The following is a 25,097-nucleotide window of genomic DNA, read 5'->3' on the forward strand; positions in this document are numbered from 1 at the left end:
AGTCTTCAGGATTCTCCGTGAAGAGATAACCAGGTGAGAACCACTCCAATCCTCTCGTGGGAGCCAGGTTGCTGGACTGGGGCCCCCTGTCTCTCCTCTAGGCAGCTCAGAACCTCCCCTTCCTCAGAACGCCAGCCAATTCCAGCCCATGCAGACCCTTAGATAGTCTCCTTCTGCGTCGGGTCAGAGGGCAAAGGAAGGAGAACCTAAAGCACGGGGAGGACGGGACCCAGGCCAGGGTCTCCTCAGTGGTAGGGCGGAATAGAGGGCCAGGTGGTGAGGAGGGGTGGCCGGGAGTGGGGGTGCAGAGCACCGGGAGGAGGTGCCACTGTCTCAGTTGGCCCTTCTGTCTCAGGCGCAGGGAAGCACCAAAATGACCGATGCCCAGATGGCCGATTTTGGGGCGGCAGCCCAGTACCTCCGCAAGTCAGAGAAGGAACGTCTGGAGGCCCAGACTAGACCCTTTGACATCCGCACTGAGTGCTTCGTGCCCGACGACAAGGAGGAGTTCGTGAAGGCCAAGATCTTGTCCCGGGAGGGAGGCAAGGTCACTGCTGAGACAGAGAATGGCAAGGTGTGTGGGGGCATAGTGCCAGGGAAAGGGAGAGAAGGTTTGGTGGGGGGCTGCAGGGGTGAGGCCACTTGCTGTGGGAGCTGAGGGCTTGGGAGAAGAGCTAAAGCAAGCAGGAGTGCCAGACATGACCCCTCGAGGAACCCAGCACTTGGGAGTGAACTCTGACGTTTCTCAGATGGACCTGAGCAGTGGAACAGGGGTGCGTGCTCTTTGCCAGAGAGGATGCTGGGACCGGGAGGTGGGGAGTACCTCCACTGGTGTCTGCCTCAGTGGGGTCCTGGAGATAAAAAAGACACAGACACAGCGTCAAGTAAAGTTCATTCTTGTATGCATATCCCCACCTCTCTGTACCTCAGTTTCCTCCACAGAACAACTCCCCCAAATTCACCTCACCCAAACCAAGAGCAAACTCTTAGAACCAGATGAACACAAAAAGCAGGAGTTCTTGAGCTGAACGCTCAGTCCCGGGGTTAGTGACTAGTGCTCAGAAGTCCATAGTACCTGCTTCCTCTCACAAGCCATAAGGGTCGTCACTGGTCACTAGCAGCGGCTCACACCGTTTGTCTTCAGACCTGCCGACTGAATGTTGGGTCCCAACGAGGTGTGCAATAACAGGTCACAATCTGCTGGGGGCTTTGACTCTGGTCCCGGTTCTGCCGCTGGTTGTCTACCAAGCTGGTAAATCATTTAATTATTCTAGCTGCAGCTTCCTCCACTGTCCAGAAACAATACCAGAATACCTATCTGCAGGGTCTGAAGATGTTAGGGCATGGCGAAGTGACTGGTGCCACATGAACCACCTTAATGGTGACCAATGGGGACTGTAGGTTGGTGGTAGAGATGTTTCCCAGCAGGGCAAGGTTTGCCCTGAGCCACTGCAGGCCACAAGGAGTGCCCCCAGGAGTCAGGGTAAGTTGTGTGCCCAGATTGGACAGCTGCCAGCCCCGCCAAGTTTGCCGCTAGGTGCACGAAGCAGGGACAGAAAGGGGCTGCTCATGGGCACAAGCCCTGGGGCACCAGCAAGACACGGAGACCCTAGGATGGGAGGCACTAAGTCGTCTGGGGAAAGCACTAGGGGGAAGCTATGAGGCAGGGCTTGGGTGCTGGTCAGAGCAGAGTTGGGGGATCAAGGTTGTGGACCGTGTTTTGGGAGGAGGTAAGTGCGTGAGGCTGGCGAGCAAGGACTGTCAAGGTGGGAGTGCGGTCATCCCTGTCTGTGTACCCTCCCCAGACTGTAACCGTGAAGGAGGACCAGGTGTTGCAGCAGAACCCGCCCAAGTTTGACAAGATCGAGGACATGGCCATGCTGACCTTCCTGCACGAGCCCGCCGTGCTCTTCAACCTCAAGGAGCGCTATGCAGCCTGGATGATCTACGTGAGTGTGCATGGCAGGAAGCCAGCCCTGGGTGGACGACAAAGTAGGCCAGCGCCACTCTCTCAAGGCGAGGGGTCAGGATTCTCCCAGGGGTCTCAGCCCCCCTCTGCCCCCTCCCTACCCCTGGTCAGCTGCAGGAAGAGAGGAGCCAGTTTGGGTGACCAGGGACTCCCCTGCCTGTCCCCACCTGACCCAGGCATCCCCCTCCAGCCCCTCATACCTGTTCCCTCTCCTGTTCTAGACCTACTCAGGCCTCTTCTGCGTCACCGTCAATCCCTACAAGTGGCTGCCGGTGTACAACGCTGAGGTGGTGGCTGCCTACCGGGGCAAGAAGAGGAGCGAGGCGCCGCCCCACATCTTCTCCATCTCTGACAACGCCTATCAGTACATGCTGACAGGTGGGTCTGACAGCCCTGACCCGTGCTCCCCCAGGCCTGTGCCCATGGACCTGACCATGTTGCCTCTCCTCTTTTCTCTTCCAGATCGGGAGAACCAGTCCATCCTCATCACGTGAGCAAATGCCATCCACCCACATAGGGACTTGGCGGGGACCCAGGCTGATTCCTGGGGGTGCAGAGGGGAGGAAAGGTTTAAAGGTTTGGTTGCAAGGAGTGCAGGGAGCTGGGATCTCAGAGGGGTGTCGGAGTGATCTACAATGATATGCAAATTCTGCAGGGCCCTGGGCCCTGGTGGAGGAATTTAGAAGGCTGGGATTCTGAGGGAGGAGGGTGCAGTGGGCTGAACTCCGAATGGAGCACAGCAGAAATCTTGGATTCTGATGGGTCCCTCTTGCCTCAAGTGGAGAATCTGGTGCAGGGAAGACTGTGAACACAAAACGTGTCATCCAGTACTTTGCCAGCATCGCGGCCATAGGTGACCGTGGCAAGAAGGACAATGCCAGTGCAAACAAGGTACAGGGTGGGCCACAGGCTCAGCAGAGGGACCTGGGGGCAGAGTGACCCAGCTGACCCCTAGCCTTGCCGTGGGGAACAGTGGGGACAGCACCACTGAGCCCAGTGCTCAAGACCTTCCTGGCAGGAGACACACACTCTGTTGTCTGAATATGGCCCTTTGGAGCCAGAGACCCACCTGCCATCCATCCAGCCCCACCCCCATCCCACAGGACCAGTATAGCCCCCTGCCCTCCCCACTGCTGGAGGTGGACAGAAGATAAACCCTCGGGGTTCTGCTGCCTTCACAGGGCACCCTGGAGGACCAGATCATCCAGGCCAACCCTGCCCTGGAGGCCTTTGGCAACGCCAAGACCGTCCGGAATGACAACTCCTCCCGCTTTGTGAGTGCCTTTGACAGCTGCCAACTGGCCTCTTTTGGCCTGGACAAGAAAAGTGGGGTGGGGGGTGTCGTTTTTTTCAACAGTCACCACACCCAGGTGATCATCCTGCATTTGGGCTTTGGGATATCAACAAGCGTGCGTGTGTGACACACACACTCTTAAACCCTCTTGACCCAGCCCGGCTCCCTGAGATCGGAGAACTCAAGAAAAGAGACCCAGAGTCACCAGAGTGATTCCATAGCCAAGTAATGGAGCTGATTTGGGGCACATTCTAGATTTTCCAAATTACTTTTTCCAGCGCTCTTCCACATTGGAAGTGGGGAGGGAGCATAGGTGCTGGAGCCAATTCCCCAACTTCCCACCTGCCCAGCAAGTCCCTGCACCTCTCTAAGTCCCAGGTCCTCTATCTGTAACACAGAGGTAGTAATATTTACCTCGCAGGTCACTGAAAGGATTGATGACATCATACCAGAGGAACAAACAGGAGGCATTGTATCTGTGTTCATTCCTGTGTTGTTGTTTCTGCTCAGACATACCTAGTAATATGGAGATGGGTATACTTTTCCCTGTTTTACTGATACTAATCTGGGACACCAAAGAGGTCATTAACATTCCTAGAACTACCCAGGGCTTTCTGGGTTGTGTTGAGGCCCAATATTTTCATTCTGTCCCTTCTGGCCTGACTCTCTGTCCCATCCACCTGCAGGGGAAATTCATCAGGATCCACTTTGGAGCCACTGGAAAGTTGGCTTCTGCAGACATAGAGACCTGTGAGTATGGCAGGGAGCCTTGCATGCCCTTCTGTGTCCTCTGCCTCTGCCTTCTCTCCCAGCTGGGCCACCCTAACTCAACATTCCCTCTCCACCTTCTTTCCTCTTCCCCTGGCTCTCTCCATTTTGTTCTAAGAGCCTTTCTCCCCTAATCTACACCCATTTGCTGTATCAACTCTCTCCCCATCCCTATCTGCTGCCTTCCTCCCTTCTCCTCACTCCAGATCTCCTGGAGAAGTCCCGGGTGATCTTCCAGCTGAAGGCCGAGAGGAACTACCACATCTTCTACCAGATCCTGTCCAACAAGAAGCCAGAGCTGCTGGGTGAGCCTGTCTATACCTCAATGCCCCCATTGCCTTCCCCAGGCAGGGTGGGTGTCCTCCTCCTCCTCATCTGTCCCCATTCCCCTCCCTCCTCCTTTAGTCTTCCCCAGTCTTCTTTTCCTTCCCCATCTCAGATCAGCCTGGGTCTCCTCTTGCCTCTCTCCCCGCTCTTTCTTTGTCATATATCTTCTCCTCTTCTTGGTTGATTTTCCCCTTCTCCTCTTCCTGCCTCCCCTGCTGCCAGGTGTCATTCTCCCACTGCCTTCCCTCCCCAATCCCTTGCCTACTTTTTCATGTCTTTTGGATTCTCTGCATGGTCCTTGCTGACTGTCCTCCTCTCTCCCTGCTCCTGGTCCTCTCCTCCATTGTCCCTGCCCCAACCCCACCGTGCCCTTCTCCCAACCCCTCTCTGCCCATCCCTTGCCCTCTCCCATCCCCTTGTCCCCTGCCCTGCTCCTTGCCTGGACAGACATGCTGCTGGTCACCAACAACCCCTACGACTACGCCTTCGTGTCTCAGGGAGAGGTGTCTGTGGCCTCCATCGATGACTCCGAGGAGCTCATGGCCACAGATGTGAGTGAGGGGCAACATGAGAGCTCCCGAGGGTTCCTGCACCACCCAACCCAACCTCCCTCTTTGCCTCTCCTGCTCTGTCCTAGAGCGCCTTCGACGTGTTGGGCTTTACTTCCGAGGAGAAAGCTGGAGTCTACAAGCTAACGGGCGCCATCATGCACTACGGGAATATGAAGTTCAAGCAGAAGCAGCGAGAAGAGCAGGCTGAGCCAGATGGCACCGAAGGTGGGGGCAGGTGCTGGGTGTTCACCTGTCAGGAGGAGATCTTCCACTGGGAGCAGGGCCTCCCATGCTGGGTCCCAAAGTGGTGCTATTCAACAATTCTTGAAGAGCTAGGCTGACAACCTAGTTTATTAAGGTAATTAGGACCATGATGGAGAAAGTGGGAGGAAGCCAGAAGTATGAGAAGCACATGGTCAGAGAGCAGTACCTCGTCCCAGGGGCAGGGCCCCACCACCATCCAGCCCGACCTCCAGGCTTTCTCCTCATTAGAGCCTAGTCAGAGCTCAACCACTGTCCCCAGACTAGCTGGTTCCTGGGGACCTGAGGCATGTGGGGTAGATGGATGGGGTGAGAGCCAGGGAGGGACAAGGATATATGAGAGACGGGCAGGCAGGGAGGCCCCCCACAATCCTGCCAACTCTTCAACCCCAGCTGCACTGACCAGAAGTGAGTTGGGATGTCTCCTCCTAGGCTCAAGACTCAACCAAGCTCAGAAAAGCACAGATTCTGAGCTCTGCACATCCTGGCCATTAGTGTGTATGCGGAGGTTGCCCAGCCCTTGGATGGGCCCCTTTCAGGCCCCATGCCATGTACTGTTTGGGAGGTAAGGGCCAGGAGTCAGGATATAGCTTGCCATTAACATGTTGCATACCTCACTGGGCCTCAGTTTCCTCCTCAGTGAAATGGAACAACAGTCCTTCCTAGCTCACTCTGGGACCATTGTAGGAATTTTTTGAGAAGGAGATGTTAAGGTGTGAACAGGGCCAGACAAATGCCCAAGAACCTTCCCCTTAGCCTACCTTCAAGGACCCCTTCTCTGTATCTCTCCAGATCAAAATGCCAAGCCTGGCTTTCATGAGAGCAAGTCAGAGAGAGCAAGTCAGCTATCACAAAACTCTTGAAATTGAATCAAATACATTTCTTATAAATAGAGATCGTATGTTGGATGGCACAGGTGGAGAGCTGGGGTGGGGGTGGGGAGGCCTTGCTGTTAGGAACCTTGATATCAAGTTGGTCACTGCATGGATCCAGAGTGGAACAGGCCCGGTCCTGGATCAGATCCGGGGATGGGAGCAAAGGAGGCAGGGAGAAGGGCCCATCTCCATCAGCCAGAGTCTGTGCCCTAGAGACATGAGAAGGTGCTCACGGTGCTATTCGACGGCCCAGACGGGGGGCACCAAGCAGACATTATAGACAGAGGCGGCAGGAACTGCTGGGTGGCGGGAGGTTCTGGACAGATGAGGAGGAGGCTTGGGCGCCAGCCGGACTCTGCATGTTGGTGACTACGTGCCCCCTGGCAAGCTTGGTGCCCTTCCAGGCCTGGATATACAACTCTTTAGTGAGGGCTGCTGGACCAATGCTTCAGAAGGTCTCTGGCCCTGCCCTGAGCAGAGAAATAGGGTCTGCCGAAAGCGCTTGCTGACTTCTTTCCTTCTCCTCCAGATGCCGACAAGTCCGCCTACCTCATGGGGCTGAACTCAGCCGACCTGCTCAAGGGGCTGTGCCACCCTCGGGTGAAAGTGGGCAACGAGTACGTCACCAAGGGGCAGAGCGTCCAGCAGGTGTACTACTCCATTGGGGCCCTGGCCAAGGCCGTGTACGAGAAGATGTTCAACTGGATGGTGACAAGAATCAACGCCACCCTGGAGACCAAGCAGCCACGCCAGTACTTCATAGGGGTCCTGGACATCGCCGGCTTCGAGATCTTCGACGTGAGTGGGGGAGCCTAGGCACACATGCATGGTGGGGGGGGGTGACTCACTCGTTCTCACCTGTGACCATCACGGCCAGTCTCGGGAAAGGCTGCGGGGCTCGGCGGTGACAGATGCCTCGTCCTGCCTTCCAAGGGAGTACCCCTCCCCCGCCTGACAGGTCAGGGGCCTGGCCACACCCCTGTCTGGGCTTGGGCGCCGGCCAGGGCGGACCACATGGACTGCTCAGACTCCTGTGGGCCTGACCCGCTCAGCCCCCACCCCCCACCCACAGTTCAACAGCTTCGAGCAACTGTGCATCAACTTCACCAACGAGAAGCTGCAGCAATTCTTCAACCACCACATGTTCGTGCTGGAGCAGGAGGAGTACAAGAAGGAGGGCATCGAGTGGGAGTTCATTGACTTTGGCATGGACCTGCAGGCCTGCATCGACCTCATTGAGAAGGTGCTGCCTCCCCCGCTGCCTGTGTCCCCGTCCCCTGGCATTCCAGACAGAGTGGCAGTGCTATCCCTTCTACAGCCAAGAAACTGAAGTCCCCAGAATCCCCAGCCTCTCTCAGACCCAGTTCCTGCCCTCCATGAAGTCATGGTCATACATGGGATGAGCTCCTTTCTCCTCTCCCCAGGACCTGAGACCTTTTCCCGTATGATGGTCACCTCCCAAAGTCTTAAGAAGGAGACGTAGTGAGGAGAGGGAGAACCGGCCCCTCTGACAGCCCATGAGAAGCATCATCTATGGAAAGATCCCAGGCTGACCCTAGAATCTTTGGATCTGACACTTGACTTCCCAACCTCTTCTGGTAGCTGAGGGTCTTCAGCCCCTCTTGTCCATAGATTCAGAGGAGACAAGAACGGAGCTAGTGTGAGGTTCCCAGTGCTGGCTTGTTCTCAGTGTGCCTTTGCTGATACAGACCAGAGCCCAGAACATCTTCCCTCACCCAGCCAGCCAGTGCCCTTCAGAAAACCAGAGCTTCCCAGAAGCTCTGGGTGGTTATCCAAGGTGCTGCTCTTCCAGAGGTCTCAGAATCGCCTGAAAATATATGGAAAAGTGTGTGTATGTGTATGCACGTGCACGTGCACGCACACGCGCGCGCGCACGCACACACACACACATGTTTACATGCATTTTTCCAGGGAAACATCTTTAGTTTAATCAGATTCTCATTAGGATTCCTGCCCCAAGGAAAGTCAAGAACCATTATACTCTCTCAAGAGCGGGATGTTTTGCAGAACATGGATCCCTCTAACCATCCTTTGAAGAACTGTTACCCTTCATCTAGGCAGAGTCTGGCACCTCGGAAATACACCTGTCCCTGGGGCAAGGAGCCTTCCAAGAAGAAGGGGCTTGTTGCAAGGCCTTGGGGACCTGGCAGGATGGCTGGGAGCATAGGGCTCTTCACTAGGTCCACTGAGGCAGAAAGGGGTTATAGGCCAGATTTGAATAGAATTGGATTTAGGTTAATTCCAGGAATATGAGCATCCTCTATTGGGACAAGAGGTGCTAGCACAGACACTCTGTGGCCTGTCAGATCTACTGGGCTGTGGCTTTTCCACTGGCAAGGTATGGGACCCTGGAAACCCAGGAGTGCACACAGTGATGCTCTCTCTACTCCCCCTGCTCTCAGCCCATGGGCATCATGTCCATCCTGGAGGAGGAGTGCATGTTCCCCAAGGCCACTGACATGACCTTCAAGGCCAAGCTTTATGACAACCACCTGGGCAAGTCCAACAATTTCCAGAAGCCACGCAATGTCAAGGGGAAGCAGGAAGCCCACTTCTCCCTGATCCACTATGCTGGAACCGTGGACTACAACATCCTGGGCTGGCTGGAGAAGAACAAAGACCCGCTCAACGAGACAGTGGTGGGCTTGTACCAGAAGTCCTCCCTCAAGCTCATGGCCACCCTCTTCTCCTCCTACGCTTCTGCTGATGTCGGTAAGAGGGCAGCCCCTGCCCTGGGCCAGAGCAATTCCGGAGTTGCCAGGGACCAGGGGCCCTTGGCTTCAAAGCACGGGATTCTAGCAGCAGAAGGGATCCCGTGAGTCATGGGATGGGGCTCAGGAGATCTCGCAGCAGTCATTCTGCAGCTGGTCTGTGAAAGGGTCATTTTCCATTCTGTATTATGGGTCTTGGTATACATGTTGAGTCTCCTCAAGGCTGAACACCTGGAAGTGAGCAAGGGTGGGCATGCATGGCTGTGCCAGGTCCAGCGTAGAGCTGTGCCTGCAGGAGTTCTCGGTAAACCTTGAGAGGATCACTGAACATCTGGGAGCACAGGTGAGCATCCGCTTCAGAGAAGGAAGAGCAAGGGTGTGGCTTGGGAGGAGGAGGAAGAACTACAAGAAGGAAGGCTGACCTCAGAAAGATGCAAGCATGAAGGGTGGGGTTCGAAGAAGAAGGTGGGAGAGGAGCACTCATACTATTTCAGCACCCACGGTGTGGCAAGCAAGCGTTATCTAATCTCTGTCCCAGTTTTTAGAGGCAGTCACTGTTCTCCTCATGGAAAAACTGAGACCTGGAGAGTCACTTTGTGAAGTCACACGGCTAGCGAGAGGCAGTGCCCTGACCCTGCCCGAGCATTCCTCCGCTTTCAAACTCTGACTCCTCGTCCCTTCTCTCGTCATTAGGGGACAGTGGAAAAGGCAAAGGAGGCAAGAAAAAGGGCTCATCCTTTCAGACAGTGTCAGCCCTCCACCGGGTAAGAAGGGCTCAGAGATGCCAGGGGGCCCATGGTGCACAGGTCCAGTCCTTTGGCTGTGTTACCCTAATCTGATTGTCTGAGTCTGGGGAGGAAAGAAGCTAGAGCTACGTGGTCATTTTAGGCATGTAAATTCTATAGAATCCTGAATTCACATCATAAATGACGTGTCAACTCTTGGTCCCCTGGAGAATTCTGGAGACAGGCTGTCAGGGGCCCAGGGCCCAAAAAGATGGTCCCTGTGGCTCCTGACTCCCCACTCTCATCCACCCCCAGGAGAATCTGAATAAGCTCATGACCAACCTGAGGACCACCCACCCTCACTTTGTGCGCTGCATCATCCCCAATGAACGGAAGGCTCCAGGTGAGCCATGTGCAAGGGTCTAGTCAGGGGAGGGCACTTGGCATCACTTATCCTGAGGCCAACACCTTCTCCTTCTCTCCTGCTGCAGGGGTGATGGACAACCCCCTGGTCATGCACCAGCTGCGCTGCAACGGTGTGCTGGAGGGCATCCGCATCTGCAGGAAGGGCTTCCCCAACCGCATCCTCTACGGGGACTTCCGGCAGAGGTGAGTACAGGGGCTCCCCAGAGCTCAGGGAGCAGGGGGAGCCTGGGCAGACTTAGTGGGGAAGCAAGTCCACAGGTGGATCTGAGTGCTATGGGCAGAGCAGACTGGTCCAGAACGTGAGTGACTCGGGGCACCACCCTCTCCAGGTACCGCATCCTGAACCCAACAGCCATCCCCGAGGGCCAGTTCATTGACAGCAGGAAAGGGGCAGAGAAGCTGCTGGGCTCCCTGGACATTGACCACAACCAGTACAAGTTTGGCCACACCAAGGTGAGGGAAGGGAGGAGGCGAGCTGACTACAGAGAGACCTCTCCTGTCCTTTGGGTCCCCACCTCACAACTCCTTCCCTTTTATCAGTCATCTTAGGACCATCTCTGAACTGCCTTCTCCCCCTCCCCATGGATCATCCAGCGCCCCTGTCCCAGCTCCAGCTGTCATTGGCCTCCTCCCTTGAGTTCTTTCCTAGGGTATTACACTGCTTAAAAGCAACCTCTCCTCTTTCCCCTCCCGGCCCACCCACTGCTGGCCCACAGGTGTTCTTCAAGGCGGGGCTGCTGGGGTTGCTGGAGGAGATGCGGGACGAGAGGCTGAGCCGCATCATCACCCGCATACAGGCACAAGCCCGGGGCCTGCTCATGCGCATTGAGTTCAAGAAGATCGTGGAGCGCAGGTGAGGCAACGGAAAGGGTGAAGCTCTCCTAGGGGTGTAAAAGGTAGACCAGCAGTGCTAACTGGTGTGACTCAGAAGACCTGAGTTCAAACCCTGACTTCGCCAATTGTTAGCTGGCTTGAGCAAGTGACTAACATGCTAGAAAATTCCCCATAAAAAGTGAGATACCATTTTAAAACACGAGCTTGACAAAAATCAGTAAATCTGACCCATTGCTTATGGGTAAATTAGCACAACCTCCCTGAAAAACAATTTATCATTATCTTTTAAAGATGGACAATTGCAGGGGCACCTGACTGGCTTAGTCCATAGAGCATGCAACTCTTGATCTCAAGATCATGAGTTTGAGCCCCTTTTTGGATACAGAGATCTCCCCCCCAAAAAAAATTTTAACCTGGACAATTGCATAGCTTCCAGTTCCACTCCTAAGTGAATTCCCACAGAAACTCCTGCATGTGCACAACATGGAATGAAAAAGAATCTTCACAGCAGCATTGACCAAAACAGCAAAGATCTGGAAACGATCCCAGTTTCCATCTCAGGGGAATGGGCAAATAGTATGGTTGTTCAGTGGAATATTATAAAGCAACGAAGGAGGGACTTACAGCCACATGGTACAATGTGTTTGAACCTCAAAGGCATACTGAGTGAACAAAAGCGAGTCACAGAAGGATACATACAGTATAATGCAATTTTTATAAAACTCAGAGATAATAAAAAATAGTGACATGTTGTTTAAAGACACATACATATAAGGTTAGAGTATGTTTTGAAAAAGTAAGGAAATGAAAAACACAAGATTCAGGATAGTGGCTGCTTCTGGTGTGGGGACCAGGAAAAGGGACGAGGAAAATCCCACAGGGAGAGCCAACACGGGCGATGCTCTAGTTGTTGTTTGAAGGATTGGCAGGTTCATATGTAGTCATTTTGTTTCATGCTTCATGACTTACATATATACTATAGATATTCTTACATGCAAAATATATTTAAAATATTTGAGGTTCTTATGGGATTAGAAACACTGAACTTAGTAGACACTCTATGAGTGGTGCTTTCATTACTACTAACACCCCAGTAGGGAAGATATAAACTGCCCATTTGTTGAATTACTCAATTAAATATTTATTGAGCAACTCCATGTTCAGTGTGGTAATGTTGGAGTGGGGGTGTATATCAAGGCAACAAGACAGGGCTCTAGCCCTCAGGTGCCTATGAGCTTTAGATGGGCTGGGAGCTGAGTGCAGCTGCTTTGTGTTTATGAAGTGCCCTTTCAGAGTGCCTCTTCCTACCTCCATGTTTCCTTACCAGGGATGCCCTGCTGGTCATCCAGTGGAACATCCGGGCCTTCATGGGGGTCAAGAACTGGCCCTGGATGAAGCTGTACTTCAAGATCAAGCCGCTGCTCAAGAGTGCAGAGACAGAGAAGGAGATGGCCAACATGAAGGAGGAGTTTGGGCGCATCAAAGAGGCACTGGAGAAGTCAGAAGCTCGCCGCAAGGAGGTGGAGGAGAAGATGGTGTCCCTGCTGCAGGAGAAGAATGACCTCCAGCTCCAAGTGCAGGCGGTGAGGCCACATGACAATCTCTTCATTCCCCTCCATTCCTCCCCTGGATTATAGCCCATCTCATCCCCAGGAACTAAGACGCTGGATCTCTCCTCTCTTTAATCACTAAGTCTCCTCTCTGTCCTCTTCTCCCAGGAACAAGATAACCTCAATGATGCAGAGGAGCGCTGTGACCAGCTGATCAAGAACAAGATCCAGCTGGAGGCCAAGGTCAAGGAGATGACTGAGAGGCTGGAGGACGAGGAGGAGATGAATGCGGAGCTCACTGCCAAGAAGCGCAAGCTGGAAGATGAGTGCTCTGAGCTCAAGAAGGACATTGATGACCTGGAGCTGACGCTGGCCAAGGTGGAGAAGGAGAAGCATGCAACAGAGAACAAGGTGAGGGGAGCTCCTTCTGCTCTAGCCCAGGTCTTAGGATTCCTAGACCTGCTCCTTGGCATTGGACATCCCCATAGATGTCTCCAGGCTAATGACCTCTGACCCTGAAGGGGATGGGGTTCTTGATCCACAGGTGAAGAACCTGACAGAGGAGATGGCTGGGCTAGACGAGATCATCGCCAAGCTGACCAAGGAGAAGAAGGCTCTGCAAGAGGCCCACCAGCAGGCCCTAGATGACCTTCAGGCTGAGGAGGACAAGGTCAACACACTGACTAAGTCTAAGGTCAAGCTGGAGCAGCAAGTGGATGATGTGAGTAGTAAGAACCATGCTTGTCTCTCCCAGGTCAGGATTTTGCTGGCAACATCAATAGCCAAGGTGTTCTATGATACCTAAACCAACTTCTATGACCCCTGGGGGCTCTTTGTTCCTTGCAGTTCCTCACTAGACTGGGGCTCAGAATTTTTTGTGCTTGCAGGGATTTCTCTGCTGGTTTGCCCTCCAATCTCCTGGACTTTGAGTTTGGAAGGGAGCAGAGGAGCATACACTGTGGATCTCAGGTTTTCTAGGCCTCATTTATTATCTTCTTCCCATCAGCTGGAGGGATCCCTGGAGCAGGAGAAGAAGGTCCGTATGGACCTGGAGCGAGCAAAGCGAAAGCTGGAGGGTGACCTGAAGCTGACCCAGGAGAGCATCATGGACCTGGAAAATGACAAGCTGCAGCTTGAAGAAAAGATTAAGAAGTAGGAGCCTGAGCTGGCCAGGAAGGGCTAGTGGAGATGTCTGGCCTGAGAGTTAGAGCACAGGGTGCTGCAGCCCCACTGGCCATAACTGTCCTGGGCACAGTGTGAATGAGGAGGTCAAATGGCGCTCCTGCATTCACCCCTTGGGCCAGCGGGGAGGGGGCTGGTCCTGGCATGCCCTGGCAAGAGAAGAGAATGAGTACAGAGGAAGGAAGACCACCTGTCACCCACCCCCCACTTCTTCTCCAGGAAAGAATTTGACATTAATCAGCAGAACAGTAAGATTGAAGACGAGCAGGCACTGGCCCTTCAGCTGCAGAAGAAACTGAAGGAGAATCAGGTGAAGTTCTTTCTGGTGCAGCCAATGGCGAGCTCAGTGGTGAGGTAGCTGAAGATACAGGAACTGCTTAGGGTTCTAGACAGTATCTAGAGCTCCAGACAGCCTTGGAGACCCCACCAGCCCTCATCTGGCATTGGGGAACACCGGTCTTCCCCCATTAAAGCAATGATGTCTTATTTTAGCAGGGCTCTTTGAGGGAGGCAAACAAGCCTACTAAAAAGGATATCTTGCTGAGCTATGCCCTGCCTCGTGGGTTTTAGCTAGATTATGAGGACATTCTCCAGGTTCTTCTTCTGTCTGGGTTGAGGCAAACTCTTTGGCTCCTAGACCCAGAACAACAGTGCTGTTATCCTCACCAGGTCTTGGCAATGGGCTGTGGCTCCTCCTTCTTCCTGTCCAGGCTCTTGCACACAGTCCCACCTCCTTCATCTCAGGAGCAGGGGCTCCCAAGGAGAGGCTCTCTCCTGCTCCCAGGACCCACCCACGAGCATCCTGTTAATACTGTCCACAACCACCGATGCAAGGATCCCACTGATCAATGCTCCCCCTTTGCTCCAGGCTGGTCAGGGAACAGATCAAAATGACAAATGGGACATTCTCCCAGTTTAGTCAAGGCCAGGGCTAAGGCCAAAGAATGAGGTAGGGGCATGATGATGATAAGGGAAACCCGCTAGCACTCACCTGGCCTGGAAGGGAACAGTCAAGGAGGAACCGAGCCCAGGCATAAATAAGGCAAACCCTGGAGAGTCAAGAACATGATTGACGGGACTGTGGTTAACTTGGAAGATTACAAAAATTTTGATTGTCTTAAGGTATATTGTTGCAAATATTTGTAGGATACAAGTGCAGGCTTTCCTGCCTTATGTCTAGTAGAGCAGAGCCTAATGAATCTGTGGAATCTTTGAGATTCAGGATCTCATAGGATCTCAGAATCCCCATCCAAACATAGATTCTTAGGATTCAGAGCTGCAGATTCTCAGACTGAGCCTAGATGCCTTGAGGGTTCAGCTTTGACCAAATTGTTACTGATGGTCTATGCGTTACAGAAATGTCTAGCAGCACCCCCTGTCGCTACCCACTAGATGGTAAGTCATGGCAAGCAAACGTGTTTACAGACATCGCCAACTACACTCTGCAGTACAAAGCTTTCCCTAGTTAAGAACCACTGCCCTAGAGGGACCTGAATGTTCTAGAGCTGTGGGGTGGGCACTCCCCAAGGAAGGGCTCCGGGCAGTGGGTCTGAGCCCTCTGTGTCCCGGGCCAGGCTCGTATCGAGGAGCTGGAGGAGGAGCTGGAGGCCGAGCGCATGGCCAGGGCCAAGGTGGAGAAGCTGCGCTCAGACCTGTCCCGGGAGCTGGAGGAGATCAGTGAGCGGCTGGAGGAGGCCGGTGGGGCCACATCCGTGCAGATCGAGATGAACAAGAAGCGCGAGGCCGAGTTCCAGAAGATGAGGCGGGACCTGGAGGAGGCCACGCTGCAGCACGAGGCCACGGCCGCGGCCCTGCGCAAGAAGCACGCGGACAGCGTGGCAGAGCTGAGCGAGCAGATCGACAACCTGCAGCGCGTGAAGCAGAAGCTGGAGAAGGAGAAGAGCGAGTTCAAGCTGGAGCTGGATGACGTCACCTCCAACATGGAGCAGATCATCAAGGCCAAGGTGGGCGGCCTGCTCACCGTCCTCGCCCCCTTCCCCCCACAGCAGCCTTTCTTCCACTCTCTCTGCCCTGTCTTCTCATTGTCACTCCTTCGTCACCCCTTGCTCTCTGTCTCACTCTCTCCCTTGCCCTCCCTGCCTCCCCCCACAGCTCCTCACCCTCCCTCCTTTAATTCATGCACCCCCTTCAGACTGAGCTCTCCAGCAGCTCTCTGTTTCACGCCCCTGTGCCCTGTGCTTCCCCACCTTGGTCCTCCCCTCCTTTCTCTGGTCCACCTAGCTCCTTCTCCATGACAAGTTGTCCTTTACTGCCTGAAGGCAAACCTAGAGAAGATGTCCCGGACCCTGGAGGACCAGGCCAATGAGTACCGAGCAAAGCTGGAAGAGACCCAACGCTCCCTCAATGACCTCACCACCCAGCGAGCCAAGCTGCAGACAGAGAATGGTGGGTGCCCCTAACCGGCCCTGTGCCTGCTTCAGGGTCAGGCACCACTTGCCCCCTCCACAGGCCACAGACTCTCTCTTGTTCCCACCACCAGGTGAGCTGTCCCGGCAGCTGGATGAGAAGGAGGCACTGATCTCCCAGATGACTCGAGGCAAGCTCTCCTACACCCAGCAACTAGAGGACCTCAAGAGGCAGCTGGAGGAGGAGGGCAAGGTGAGGCCCAGCTACGGGACAGTGGGACAGGCCTGATGGCAGCCCTGGGTAGTTAAATTACATCAACACCATGAATGGAGCTCGGAGGCTGGAGAGAAGCCTCTCTCTCTGGCGGAAAGCCCCGATACCCCCACCCCGCAGGGCTAGGTTCCTCTACGCTCCAGTTAAGCCACACCTGAACATCATTGACTGCCATTTCCTTATGTGCAAGGGGTGGGGTGGGCAAGCTAGAAAGCTGCTCTGAGATGCTGAGATTTCCACACCAGCCTTCACCCTGAACGAGTGAGGCTGGGCTTGTTCGAAGTTCATGGATATGAAAAGGATCTAGAGAATGATCAGGGGTGGGGGGCACATTCCCTCCCACCTTCCTGGAAGATAAGCCCTCTTCCCGGTGCTGCCCCTCCGCAGGCAAAGAATGCACTGGCCCACGCGCTCCAGTCCGCCCGGCATGACTGTGACCTGCTGCGTGAGCAGTATGAGGAGGAGACCGAGGCCAAGGCCGAGCTGCAGCGCATCCTGTCCAAGGCCAACTCGGAGGTGGCGCAGTGGAGGACCAAGTACGAGACAGACGCCATCCAGAGGACCGAGGAGCTCGAGGAGGCCAAGTGAGTCCTGGGCCTCACCACCCTGATTCTAAAGGAGGAGGGAGCAAGAGGACAGTGGGGCGGGCAGGGGCAGACAGGCAGAATGGACATGGGAAGGAGATCTGAGGAGGGTGGGAGAGGTGGCGGGAAGGGGAGTGGTAATAGAGGTGCTTGAAAGGGAGCCTGGATCCTGGCCTCTGAGTGAACCTGGCTGGCCCGGACTCACTTCCTGTGACTCATGAGCTTTTGGCTCGGGTTATACCTGATGCTCACGTATAAGACGAGCAAAAAGCTTGTTGGTCAGAGGAGCTTCCATCGATCAGCCTGGCATGGGGAGGGGAGGAGGCTGCCACGAAGACGCCGCTACACAGAGGGAAGACACTCTGCTCCTCCGACCTGCAGGCTGGGGTCCCTCAAGGCTGGGGACCCGGGGTCTGAAGGGCTGCTCAGGGTCCCAAGGAGCTGTGGTGAAGGGAGGATGGGGTCACCCTGGTCCAGGGAGGAGGGGGTTCCCAGGGCCCACTGTTCCCAGGTAGAGTCACACACACACGCTCACTGCCCGGGGCAGGAAGAAGCTGGCCCAGAGGCTGCAGGACGCTGAGGAGGCCGTGGAGGCCGTCAACGCCAAGTGCTCTTCACTGGAGAAGACCAAGCACCGGCTGCAGAATGAGATCGAGGACCTGATGGTGGACGTGGAGCGCTCCAACGCAGCTGCCGCGGCCCTGGACAAGAAGCAGAGGAACTTCGACAAGGTGGGCCCGGGCTGGGGGCTCAACCAGGGGCAGAGCAGGGAGGCCAGCGTCACCAGGAAGCCAGGGACCTCCTCCTGGGGGACGGGGAGCGGGTGGCTGGGGAGGAGGCTGAGCCCTGCCGAGGGGCCTGGGCAGGCCCTGGAGGACCGGGGGCAGTGAGGGGGTGGGCTGGGGCTGAGGGCTATGCAGTGAACTGGGTCCCCACAGATCCTGGCTGAGTGGAAGCAGAAGTATGAGGAGTCCCAGTCCGAGCTGGAGTCCTCGCAGAAGGAGGCGCGCTCCCTCAGCACAGAGCTCTTCAAGCTCAAGAACGCCTATGAGGAGTCCCTGGAGCATCTGGAGACCTTCAAGCGGGAGAACAAGAACCTCCAGGGTGCGCTGGGGCCGGAGAGGCCGGGGAGGGGCTGGGGAGAGCCCCCTTGTGTGGCGCCACCTATGGGCTCTAAGAGGGGCATCCCCCATGGGAGGATCATGGCAGCCCCCAACTGAGCGGCCCGGCCCCTCCCCCAGAGGAGATCTCCGACCTGACGGAGCAGCTGGGAGAAGGAGGGAAGAATGCTCACGAACTGGAGAAGGTCCGCAAGCAGCTGGAGGCTGAGAAGCTAGAGCTGCAGTCGGCCCTGGAGGAGGCTGAGGTGAGCCTGGCCTTGCCTCACCCTTACTTCATACCCACTCCTACCCACCCCTTCTTGTCTCTGACTCCCCATTCTTCTTCACCAGCAGGTGATACTCACCCCCAGACAAAATTTATTAGCTCCTTTCTCTCAGTCTGCCCACTAGCCCAATACCATGACTGCCTCCAAAGCCAAGGTCTCCACCAAGGAAAACATCACCGTGTGATCATGGGCCGAAAGGTTATAAACCTACCGTGTTTATAAAGTTGAAATATGGTCATCATCATAACCCCTCAGACAGTAGGTGGGAGTGTGGGCTTCAGAATTAGGCAGATCTGAGTTTGGAACTTGGCTTCAGGACCTCTGCTGTGTTACTGGGCAAGTTTCTTAACCCCTCTGTACCTTAGTTTTCTTATTTTTGATGGAACTAATGGTGCATACCCAATAAGATTTTATGCATAATTGTTATGAAGATTAAATGAGGTCACAAACTTAAAAATTTAATACATGTCTCCAACATGCGTGTGTCCCCCTGCCCAATTTGCTATTGCTACTGTTCGTTTTTAGAGAACCTAGAGAGGGCCCTGAGTTTGGGGGCATCTAGCTTTTTTTCACTGAAAGGTAAGTGACCCAGGAAACAAAAATGAAGTTTGGAGTATGTGGTTATGAAAACCTCCCCCTTTCTTATCAGACTTAGAAGGTCAGGATGGTGTGGTGTTAGTCCTAGAGGGCAACTGGCACTGGTGACATCCAAGGCCTTTCCTTGACGGAGGAAGCCCAGGCCATCCTGGGATGCAGGTCCCACCTCCCGTGTCTTTCCCCAGGCTTTCCTCTCCAAGCCACAGTCCTGGCCAATACCCAGCACCTCCTTGACCTCCCTCCCATCCTCGCCCCGTGCCCTGACCGTCCGCTTCCAACCCTCTCACCCCACCTTCTACCAGGCCTCCCTGGAGCACGAAGAGGGCAAGATCCTGCGGGCACAGCTGGAGTTCAACCAGATCAAGGCGGAGATTGAGCGGAAGCTGGCGGAGAAGGATGAGGAGATGGAGCAGGCCAAGCGCAACCACCTGCGCGTCGTGGACTCGCTGCAGACGTCCCTGGACGCCGAGACGCGCAGCCGCAACGAGGCCCTGCGGGTCAAAAAGAAGATGGAGGGCGACCTCAACGAGATGGAGATCCAGCTCAGCCAGGCCAACAGGACAGCCTCCGAGGCCCAGAAACACCTGAAGATTGCCCAAGCCCATCTGAAGGTAACAGAGTGGGGGACTCCCTGAAGGGAGCTGCCTGCAGGTCTGGTGAGGGCCCTGGGCTAACACACATGAGAAAGGGGGAGCCACCTACCTCCTGGGCTTGGAGGCTTGATGAAAGAGAACCAATCAGACCCTAAGCATGTCCTGGACCAGCCCAGCCTCCTGACCTAGACAACAGAGGAGGGGCCGTGGCCCTGGCACTACACTTGACAGAGAAGGTTTGTGAACCTGGCATAGGGTGTTTCAGACCATGACTAGGAAGCCCTGATGGGATGGGTGCAGGTCTCCAACATGCGTCCCCCCACCCCACCCCAGGACACCCAGATCCAGCTGGACGACGCGCTCCACGCCAACGACGACCTGAAGGAGAACATCGCCATCGTGGAGCGGCGTAACAACCTGCTGCAGGCCGAGCTGGAGGAGCTGCGGGCCGTGGTGGAGCAGACGGAGCGCTCTCGGAAGCTGGCGGAGCAGGAGCTCATCGAGACCAGCGAGCGGGTGCAGCTGCTGCACTCCCAGGTAAGATGGTCGGGACCCCACGGAGATGCCCCCAAAGGGCAGAGCCCAGCCCGTTTACAGAAGTTCTGAACCAGATGCCCTGAGTGAGTGTGTCCAACTGGGATGGCAAATCACTTGGGTTTCCTGGGCCATCTCTCCTCTGCTGGTGGGGACTGTTGGAAACACTACCTTGAGAAGGGGGCATACACTTCAAAGCTAATGATGTCATGATTGGTTGGTGATGTCCACCCAAGTCACAAGTCTGGGAGTCGTGCCATGCTTGCTGTAATCTGGCATCCCTGATCTAGAGGACAGCCTCCAGCTTGCTCTATAAAGAGGAGATCTGGGGAGTTTAAAGAAGCACGAATGCGTCCATACGCAAACCAAATTCTCAAGGGAGCACCATAATTCCGCAATCCCACACACCCTGTCTCCAACTGTGCTCTGCCATGAGCTTTTGTGTCCATCTTCTGGCAGGGTCCATCTTCTGGCAGGACTTTTCTCTGTAATCTAGTACATGTGGGAATGATGTCATGCACTGACCGCCTCCCCTCTTCCTTACTCCACTATATTCTTTCTGTAACTACAATCATTTCTAGGATATTGTCCTGGTAAAAAAGTTTTCCCACTTTCCTTGGAATGTTTTCATGCTCCTGAAGAGACATGTCACTAAAGATGTCAGAAGTAGAACCGTAGGCCCTTTCTGGTTTGAAGTCTTTCTTCAAAGCTGAGTAATTTTAGATATAACATCTAGAACATATCTGCTTTCATAGGAAAAAGAAAAACAGATACAAAACCTGGGATATACAATAACAAAGATACAACAAATTCACAAGGAATAAACAAAAACAAGACTTAAAAAAAAAGTAACTAGTTTTTTGGGGCACCTAGGTGGCACAGTCCATTAAGCCTCCAACTCTTGGTTTTGGCTCAGGTCGTGATCTTGGGGTCCTGGGATCGAGCCTCACGTCAGGCTCTGTGTTCAGCATAGAGTCTGCTTGGGATTCTCTCTCTCTCTCCCTCTTCCCCTCCCACTCATGCCCATAGCCTCTCTCTCAAATAAATAAAGCTTTAAAAGTAAATAATAAAATATAAAAAATGACTAGTTTAAATTTTCTGCAGCTAAAGGTGTAGAATCTAGTAACAAAGTATATATTGATCATTTCCTCTACCTATATCTAGAACACCAGCCTCATCAACCAAAAGAAAAAGATGGAGTCAGACCTGACCCATCTCCAGTCGGAAGTAGAAGAGGCGGTGCAGGAGTGCAGGAACGCCGAGGAGAAGGCCAAGAAGGCCATCACCGATGTGAGTGACTGCTCCCCGCCTGCCCCCCACTAAAGACAGGAACGAGGGCCCTGGGTCCTGGCCAGGCCAGCGTGCCATGACAAGCCGCCTCCTACAGCTGCACGGGTGGGCGGGCCTCGGGAAACAAACGCCAGGCTGGGCAGACGGTGATCCTGGAGGGACCAGGGGCCCTGGGCCCTGTTCTTCTAGACCTCCCTCCTGCCCCCAGGCTGCCATGATGGCCGAGGAGCTGAAGAAGGAGCAGGACACCAGCGCCCACCTGGAGCGCATGAAGAAGAACATGGAGCAGACCATCAAGGACCTGCAGCACCGGCTGGATGAGGCTGAGCAGATCGCCCTCAAGGGCGGCAAGAAGCAGCTGCAGAAGCTGGAGGCCCGGGTGCGGGAGCTGGAGAACGAGCTGGAGGCCGAGCAGAAGCGCAACGCAGAGTCGATCAAGGGCATGAGGAAGAGTGAGCGTCGCATCAAGGAGCTCACCTACCAGGTGCGGGCATGGGGGCTGCTCTGGGGGGCAGGAAAGAATGAATGTGAAAGCGCTTCCCCTGCCTCACTTCCCAACTCACACGGGCCCCAGGCACAGCCACTGTCCAGGTGTGCCACTCAACCCCCTGGCACCTACTTCTTGAGATGCTGTCTTTGGATTAATTTTCTTGCACATTCCCTGGGGTCTGTTTGGCTTGAGTCCTTGATTTTTTCTGGTGAGTGGAGAACCTACCTCTACCTCCTGAAATCTCTTTTAACCAGCATTTCCTTGGGTTTTCTTGTTTTGTTTTGTTTTAAGAACCCAAAGTGCTACCATGAAGGCTTTTGCACTGTCCATGGAATCTTTCTGCCAGCCCAAGAGGGAAGGACATAGTATGGCACTTTCGGAATAAGAGACTCAGATATTCCAGGGAACTTGTGGGACCTTAGATAAAGATGATCCCAAAATGTTCTAAGACCTGCACCTTTGTAACTCAGAGCTTTTGCCCTTGACCTGTTATTTTCCCAGTGCACCTGGGAAGAAAGGGCAGGGAAAGGAGGTATTGGTCCATTTGATGGCAGAATATGAGAGGCCTGAGAAAGAGATACAGCTGGGGAGAACAGCAGGTGAACTGTGTACATAAGTGGGAGTGGCACCCTAGCCCGTGTAATGATGAGGAGCTAGACATGGTCAGGTGACATTAGAGCCAGTGATCCTGGTGCCCAAATCTGCCCAGTACAGTATATATATGATAGGTGAGAATGGTCTGACTATGACAGTACCCCCTTCATCCCGTGCTCCTCATTTGTCCTCTCGGCTCACTCTCAGACCACTGGCTGAGAGCATCTACGGGACTCCAGGCTGGAACTGGAGGAACCCCGATGCCCCCATATTTTTGGATGAAGGAATTCCATTTGGTTAGGAGCCCCTTGCCCCACTTCCAGCTTTAGGGCACAGCCCACTTTGCTTTCTAGATCCAGACTGAGCACCTTTCCTTGGCCCTTTGACCTACAAGTCAAGGCAGAGATGGAATCCCCCAGGCCCCCTCTTTGACCTGGCCCATCGGAGGGATGGAGGGACAGCTAAGGCCTGGGGAGAACAGTGACATATTGAGGGAGGGAACAATGATTGTCCTTGCTCCTCCCCCAAATTGGCTTCTCCCATCCATCTACCCCCAGACAGAGGAGGACAAGAAGAACCTGCTGCGGCTGCAGGACCTGGTGGACAAGCTGCAGCTGAAGGTCAAGGCCTACAAGCGCCAGGCGGAGGAGGCGGTGAGTTCATAGTTTTCTCCACTCTCCCTCCACACACCTCCCTGTGTGAGAATCGATGGGCCTCAGTCCCAGCATGGGGACTAGACGTTTCACGTGTCCCGTGTGCTGAGCTGGAGCAGGCACTCTGAGCAAGCAAAGGCAATGCTTACAGCCTGCTTATAATCCATACTCCGGTAGACCTGACAGAAGACAGTATAACTGCTAAGCAGGCCACAGGGCCACATGGTGCTGGAGGCTGGAAGGTGGCCGGTGAACTGGGCCCAGGAGAAGACTTGGCCATAGGGCAGTGGGGAAGACTCTGGGTAGGCCGTAAAGTGTGAAAGTGAGGTGTTGATGAACACACGTGGGCAGGAAACCCGGGAGCTGGGAGCAGCAGAGTCAGAGCTGGGCAGGTGCAAGTGAAGCTCGGTTCGGAATGGGACTGACCAGGCAGCATGTCATTCATCTCAGGCAGTGGGTGGCTATTCGGGATTCTGGGCAAGTTGAGGAAGGTGCCAAGCCAGGAACAGGAGACTTTTGGCAAGGCTGTTGCAGGGACATAGTTGAGGGATGAGAGCGCTGGGCTCCTGGCTCAGGGACAGGGAATCCCTCAGACTGGGAGGCTGGGGGTTTCCAGCCCCCCCAACCTACCCCGCTGCATCTCACCTCCTCCTCCCCGTCCCTGGACCCCCGCAGGAGGAGCAGGCCAACACCAACCTGTCCAAGTTCCGCAAGGTGCAGCACGAGCTGGATGAGGCCGAGGAGCGGGCAGACATCGCTGAGTCCCAGGTCAACAAGCTGCGGGCCAAGAGCCGCGACATCGGCGCCAAGGTGGGTCCGTTGGCTGGGCCTCACTAGTTGCCATGTCAGCACACCTGCCACTATCAGTGCCCCTCAGGATGGGCACTCCTTAGCCTATATTATGGCGGACTTGGGGGGTGTCCCACAACATCCATACCTGAGAAACCCCTTCCTGGTCAAAGCAGCCCATATAGACTGAAACCTCGGAAGAAAGCTTGGCCCCCCCAACAAAGTACAAAGACCGCTAAGTGAGCCCCAAGGTCCCTGAGGCCAGAACGTCGCCCTCTCAAGGCAGCCCCCTGAGGCCCCAGAAAGCCCTAGAGATTCCTCCCCACACCCTCCTTCCCTCTTGCCAGCTGCCCCCTTACACCTTTTATTCCTTTCTCAGCAAAAACTGCTCGAAGAGGAGTGACACTGCATCAGGAACCTCCCTCTTGACAGCCTGGAATAAACATGAATGCCAGACTCTGCCTGCACCCCTTCCTTCCCGCCGCCGCTACTGCCAAGAGCTCTTAGAGCTCCCAAATGGAGGGAGGCCCTGTCCTTGTGTCAGAGCTGTGGGAGCCAAGGCTTTCCACATCTTTCCACATCTACAGAGGAGGCAGCCAAGGCCCAGAGAAGTGAGGTCAGAAGGAGAGAAAACAAAGGTACCGGCATGGTGAACCAATTCTGTGTGCAGAGAGATAGGAATTTTGTGTGGAAGCCAAAGATCCCCTCCACATACCCCAGCTGTGGGCTGCAGGGGTTAAAGTTGTCCTGGGACACCCGTTCCCTCCCAGATGAACTTCCCACTGATACCACGAGAGGCTCCAGGCTCCCTGGGGGTGGAGGTTCATAAAGGGGTTGACACAGGTCCCATTCTGGCCGACCCACAGGGAGCCCCAGGCCCCTTCGGCTGAGGCCCATGTGTGAGCTCGGCCTCTGTGGTCATGCCTCACCTCGAGGGGAATCCTGGGATGTTGAGGCCAGCTGACACTAAGCCTGAGTCAACAGGCACTGTGGACCAGAGCCGAGCATTGCTTCATTTTGGCCCCTCACAGAGGCACAGATGGGCATGGGTGTATGAGCAGGTACACGCTGTAGATCACACCCCCGCTCTCCCTGAGGACCCACCAGGGACAGTCTCGTCCAGGTCATACTCCTGCCCAGGGGACAGGGCTTGTCCCGGCCCCATTCTGCTCCAGACAAATCCCTGCCCCCTGCTGGGCTTTACAGCCCAGTTCTCCTAACCACTTTCTCATCCCTGCATCTGGTATCCCCATCTCGTAAACGGTGTTAGGTAAGCCCCTGCTATGCCTCCCTGAAAGGCTTGGGGTGGCCAATCAGTGCCTAGAGCCCTGAGCATGTGAGCAGAAACCCAGAAAAACACAAAATCCCATTGGTTCTAACCCTGGGGAGGCTGCCTGTGCTCATGAGGAGCCCCAGACACAAGGACAGGAAAGCTGGAGAAGTCAGACTGAG

At 54.8% G+C, this 25,097-nt stretch overlaps 1 protein-coding gene across 1 annotated transcript; it reads left to right on the plus strand.

Moving 5' to 3' along the window:
- On the plus strand, window positions 1–24,104 carry LOC116867042 (myosin-6). The gene is made up of 38 exons (XM_032856356.1): window positions 1–33; window positions 356–574; window positions 1,806–1,949; window positions 2,191–2,347; window positions 2,432–2,459; window positions 2,749–2,860; window positions 3,151–3,243; window positions 3,950–4,013; window positions 4,238–4,336; window positions 4,806–4,909; window positions 4,996–5,134; window positions 6,575–6,843; window positions 7,118–7,288; window positions 8,469–8,778; window positions 9,471–9,541; window positions 9,818–9,905; window positions 9,994–10,111; window positions 10,258–10,381; window positions 10,645–10,781; window positions 12,090–12,345; window positions 12,481–12,723; window positions 12,857–13,033; window positions 13,319–13,464; window positions 13,714–13,804; window positions 15,069–15,458; window positions 15,774–15,900; window positions 15,995–16,113; window positions 16,522–16,718; window positions 17,266–17,449; window positions 17,657–17,822; window positions 17,960–18,084; window positions 19,005–19,313; window positions 19,629–19,832; window positions 20,994–21,119; window positions 21,328–21,603; window positions 22,761–22,856; window positions 23,532–23,666; window positions 24,025–24,104. The coding sequence occupies exons 2-38, from the start codon at window positions 374–376 to the stop codon at window positions 24,046–24,048; spliced, it is 5,820 nt and encodes a 1,939-aa protein (XP_032712247.1). The 5' UTR covers window positions 1–33; window positions 356–373; the 3' UTR covers window positions 24,049–24,104.
- The last annotated feature ends 993 nt before the right edge of the window (window positions 24,105–25,097 follow it).

This window comes from Lontra canadensis, unplaced genomic scaffold (genome assembly GCF_010015895.1).
Source record: "Lontra canadensis isolate GAN:19392208 unplaced genomic scaffold, GSC_riverotter_1.0 scaffold12, whole genome shotgun sequence".
Taxonomy (NCBI): Eukaryota; Metazoa; Chordata; class Mammalia; order Carnivora; family Mustelidae; genus Lontra; species Lontra canadensis.

What these genes read in the sequence shown, in the direction of transcription:
- LOC116867042 (XM_032856356.1), top strand. Translation starts at nt 374, where the DNA reads ATGACCGATGCCCAGATGGCCGATTTTGGGGCGGCAGCCCAGTACCTC. An exon ending in CAATGAACGGAAGGCTCCAG is followed by an intron (nt 9,906 to 9,993) that starts GTGAGCCATGTG and finishes CTCCTGCTGCAG; the next exon opens with GGGTGATGGACAACCCCCTG. An exon ending in CTTGAAGAAAAGATTAAGAA is followed by an intron (nt 13,465 to 13,713) that starts GTAGGAGCCTGA and finishes CTTCTTCTCCAG; the next exon opens with GAAAGAATTTGACATTAATC.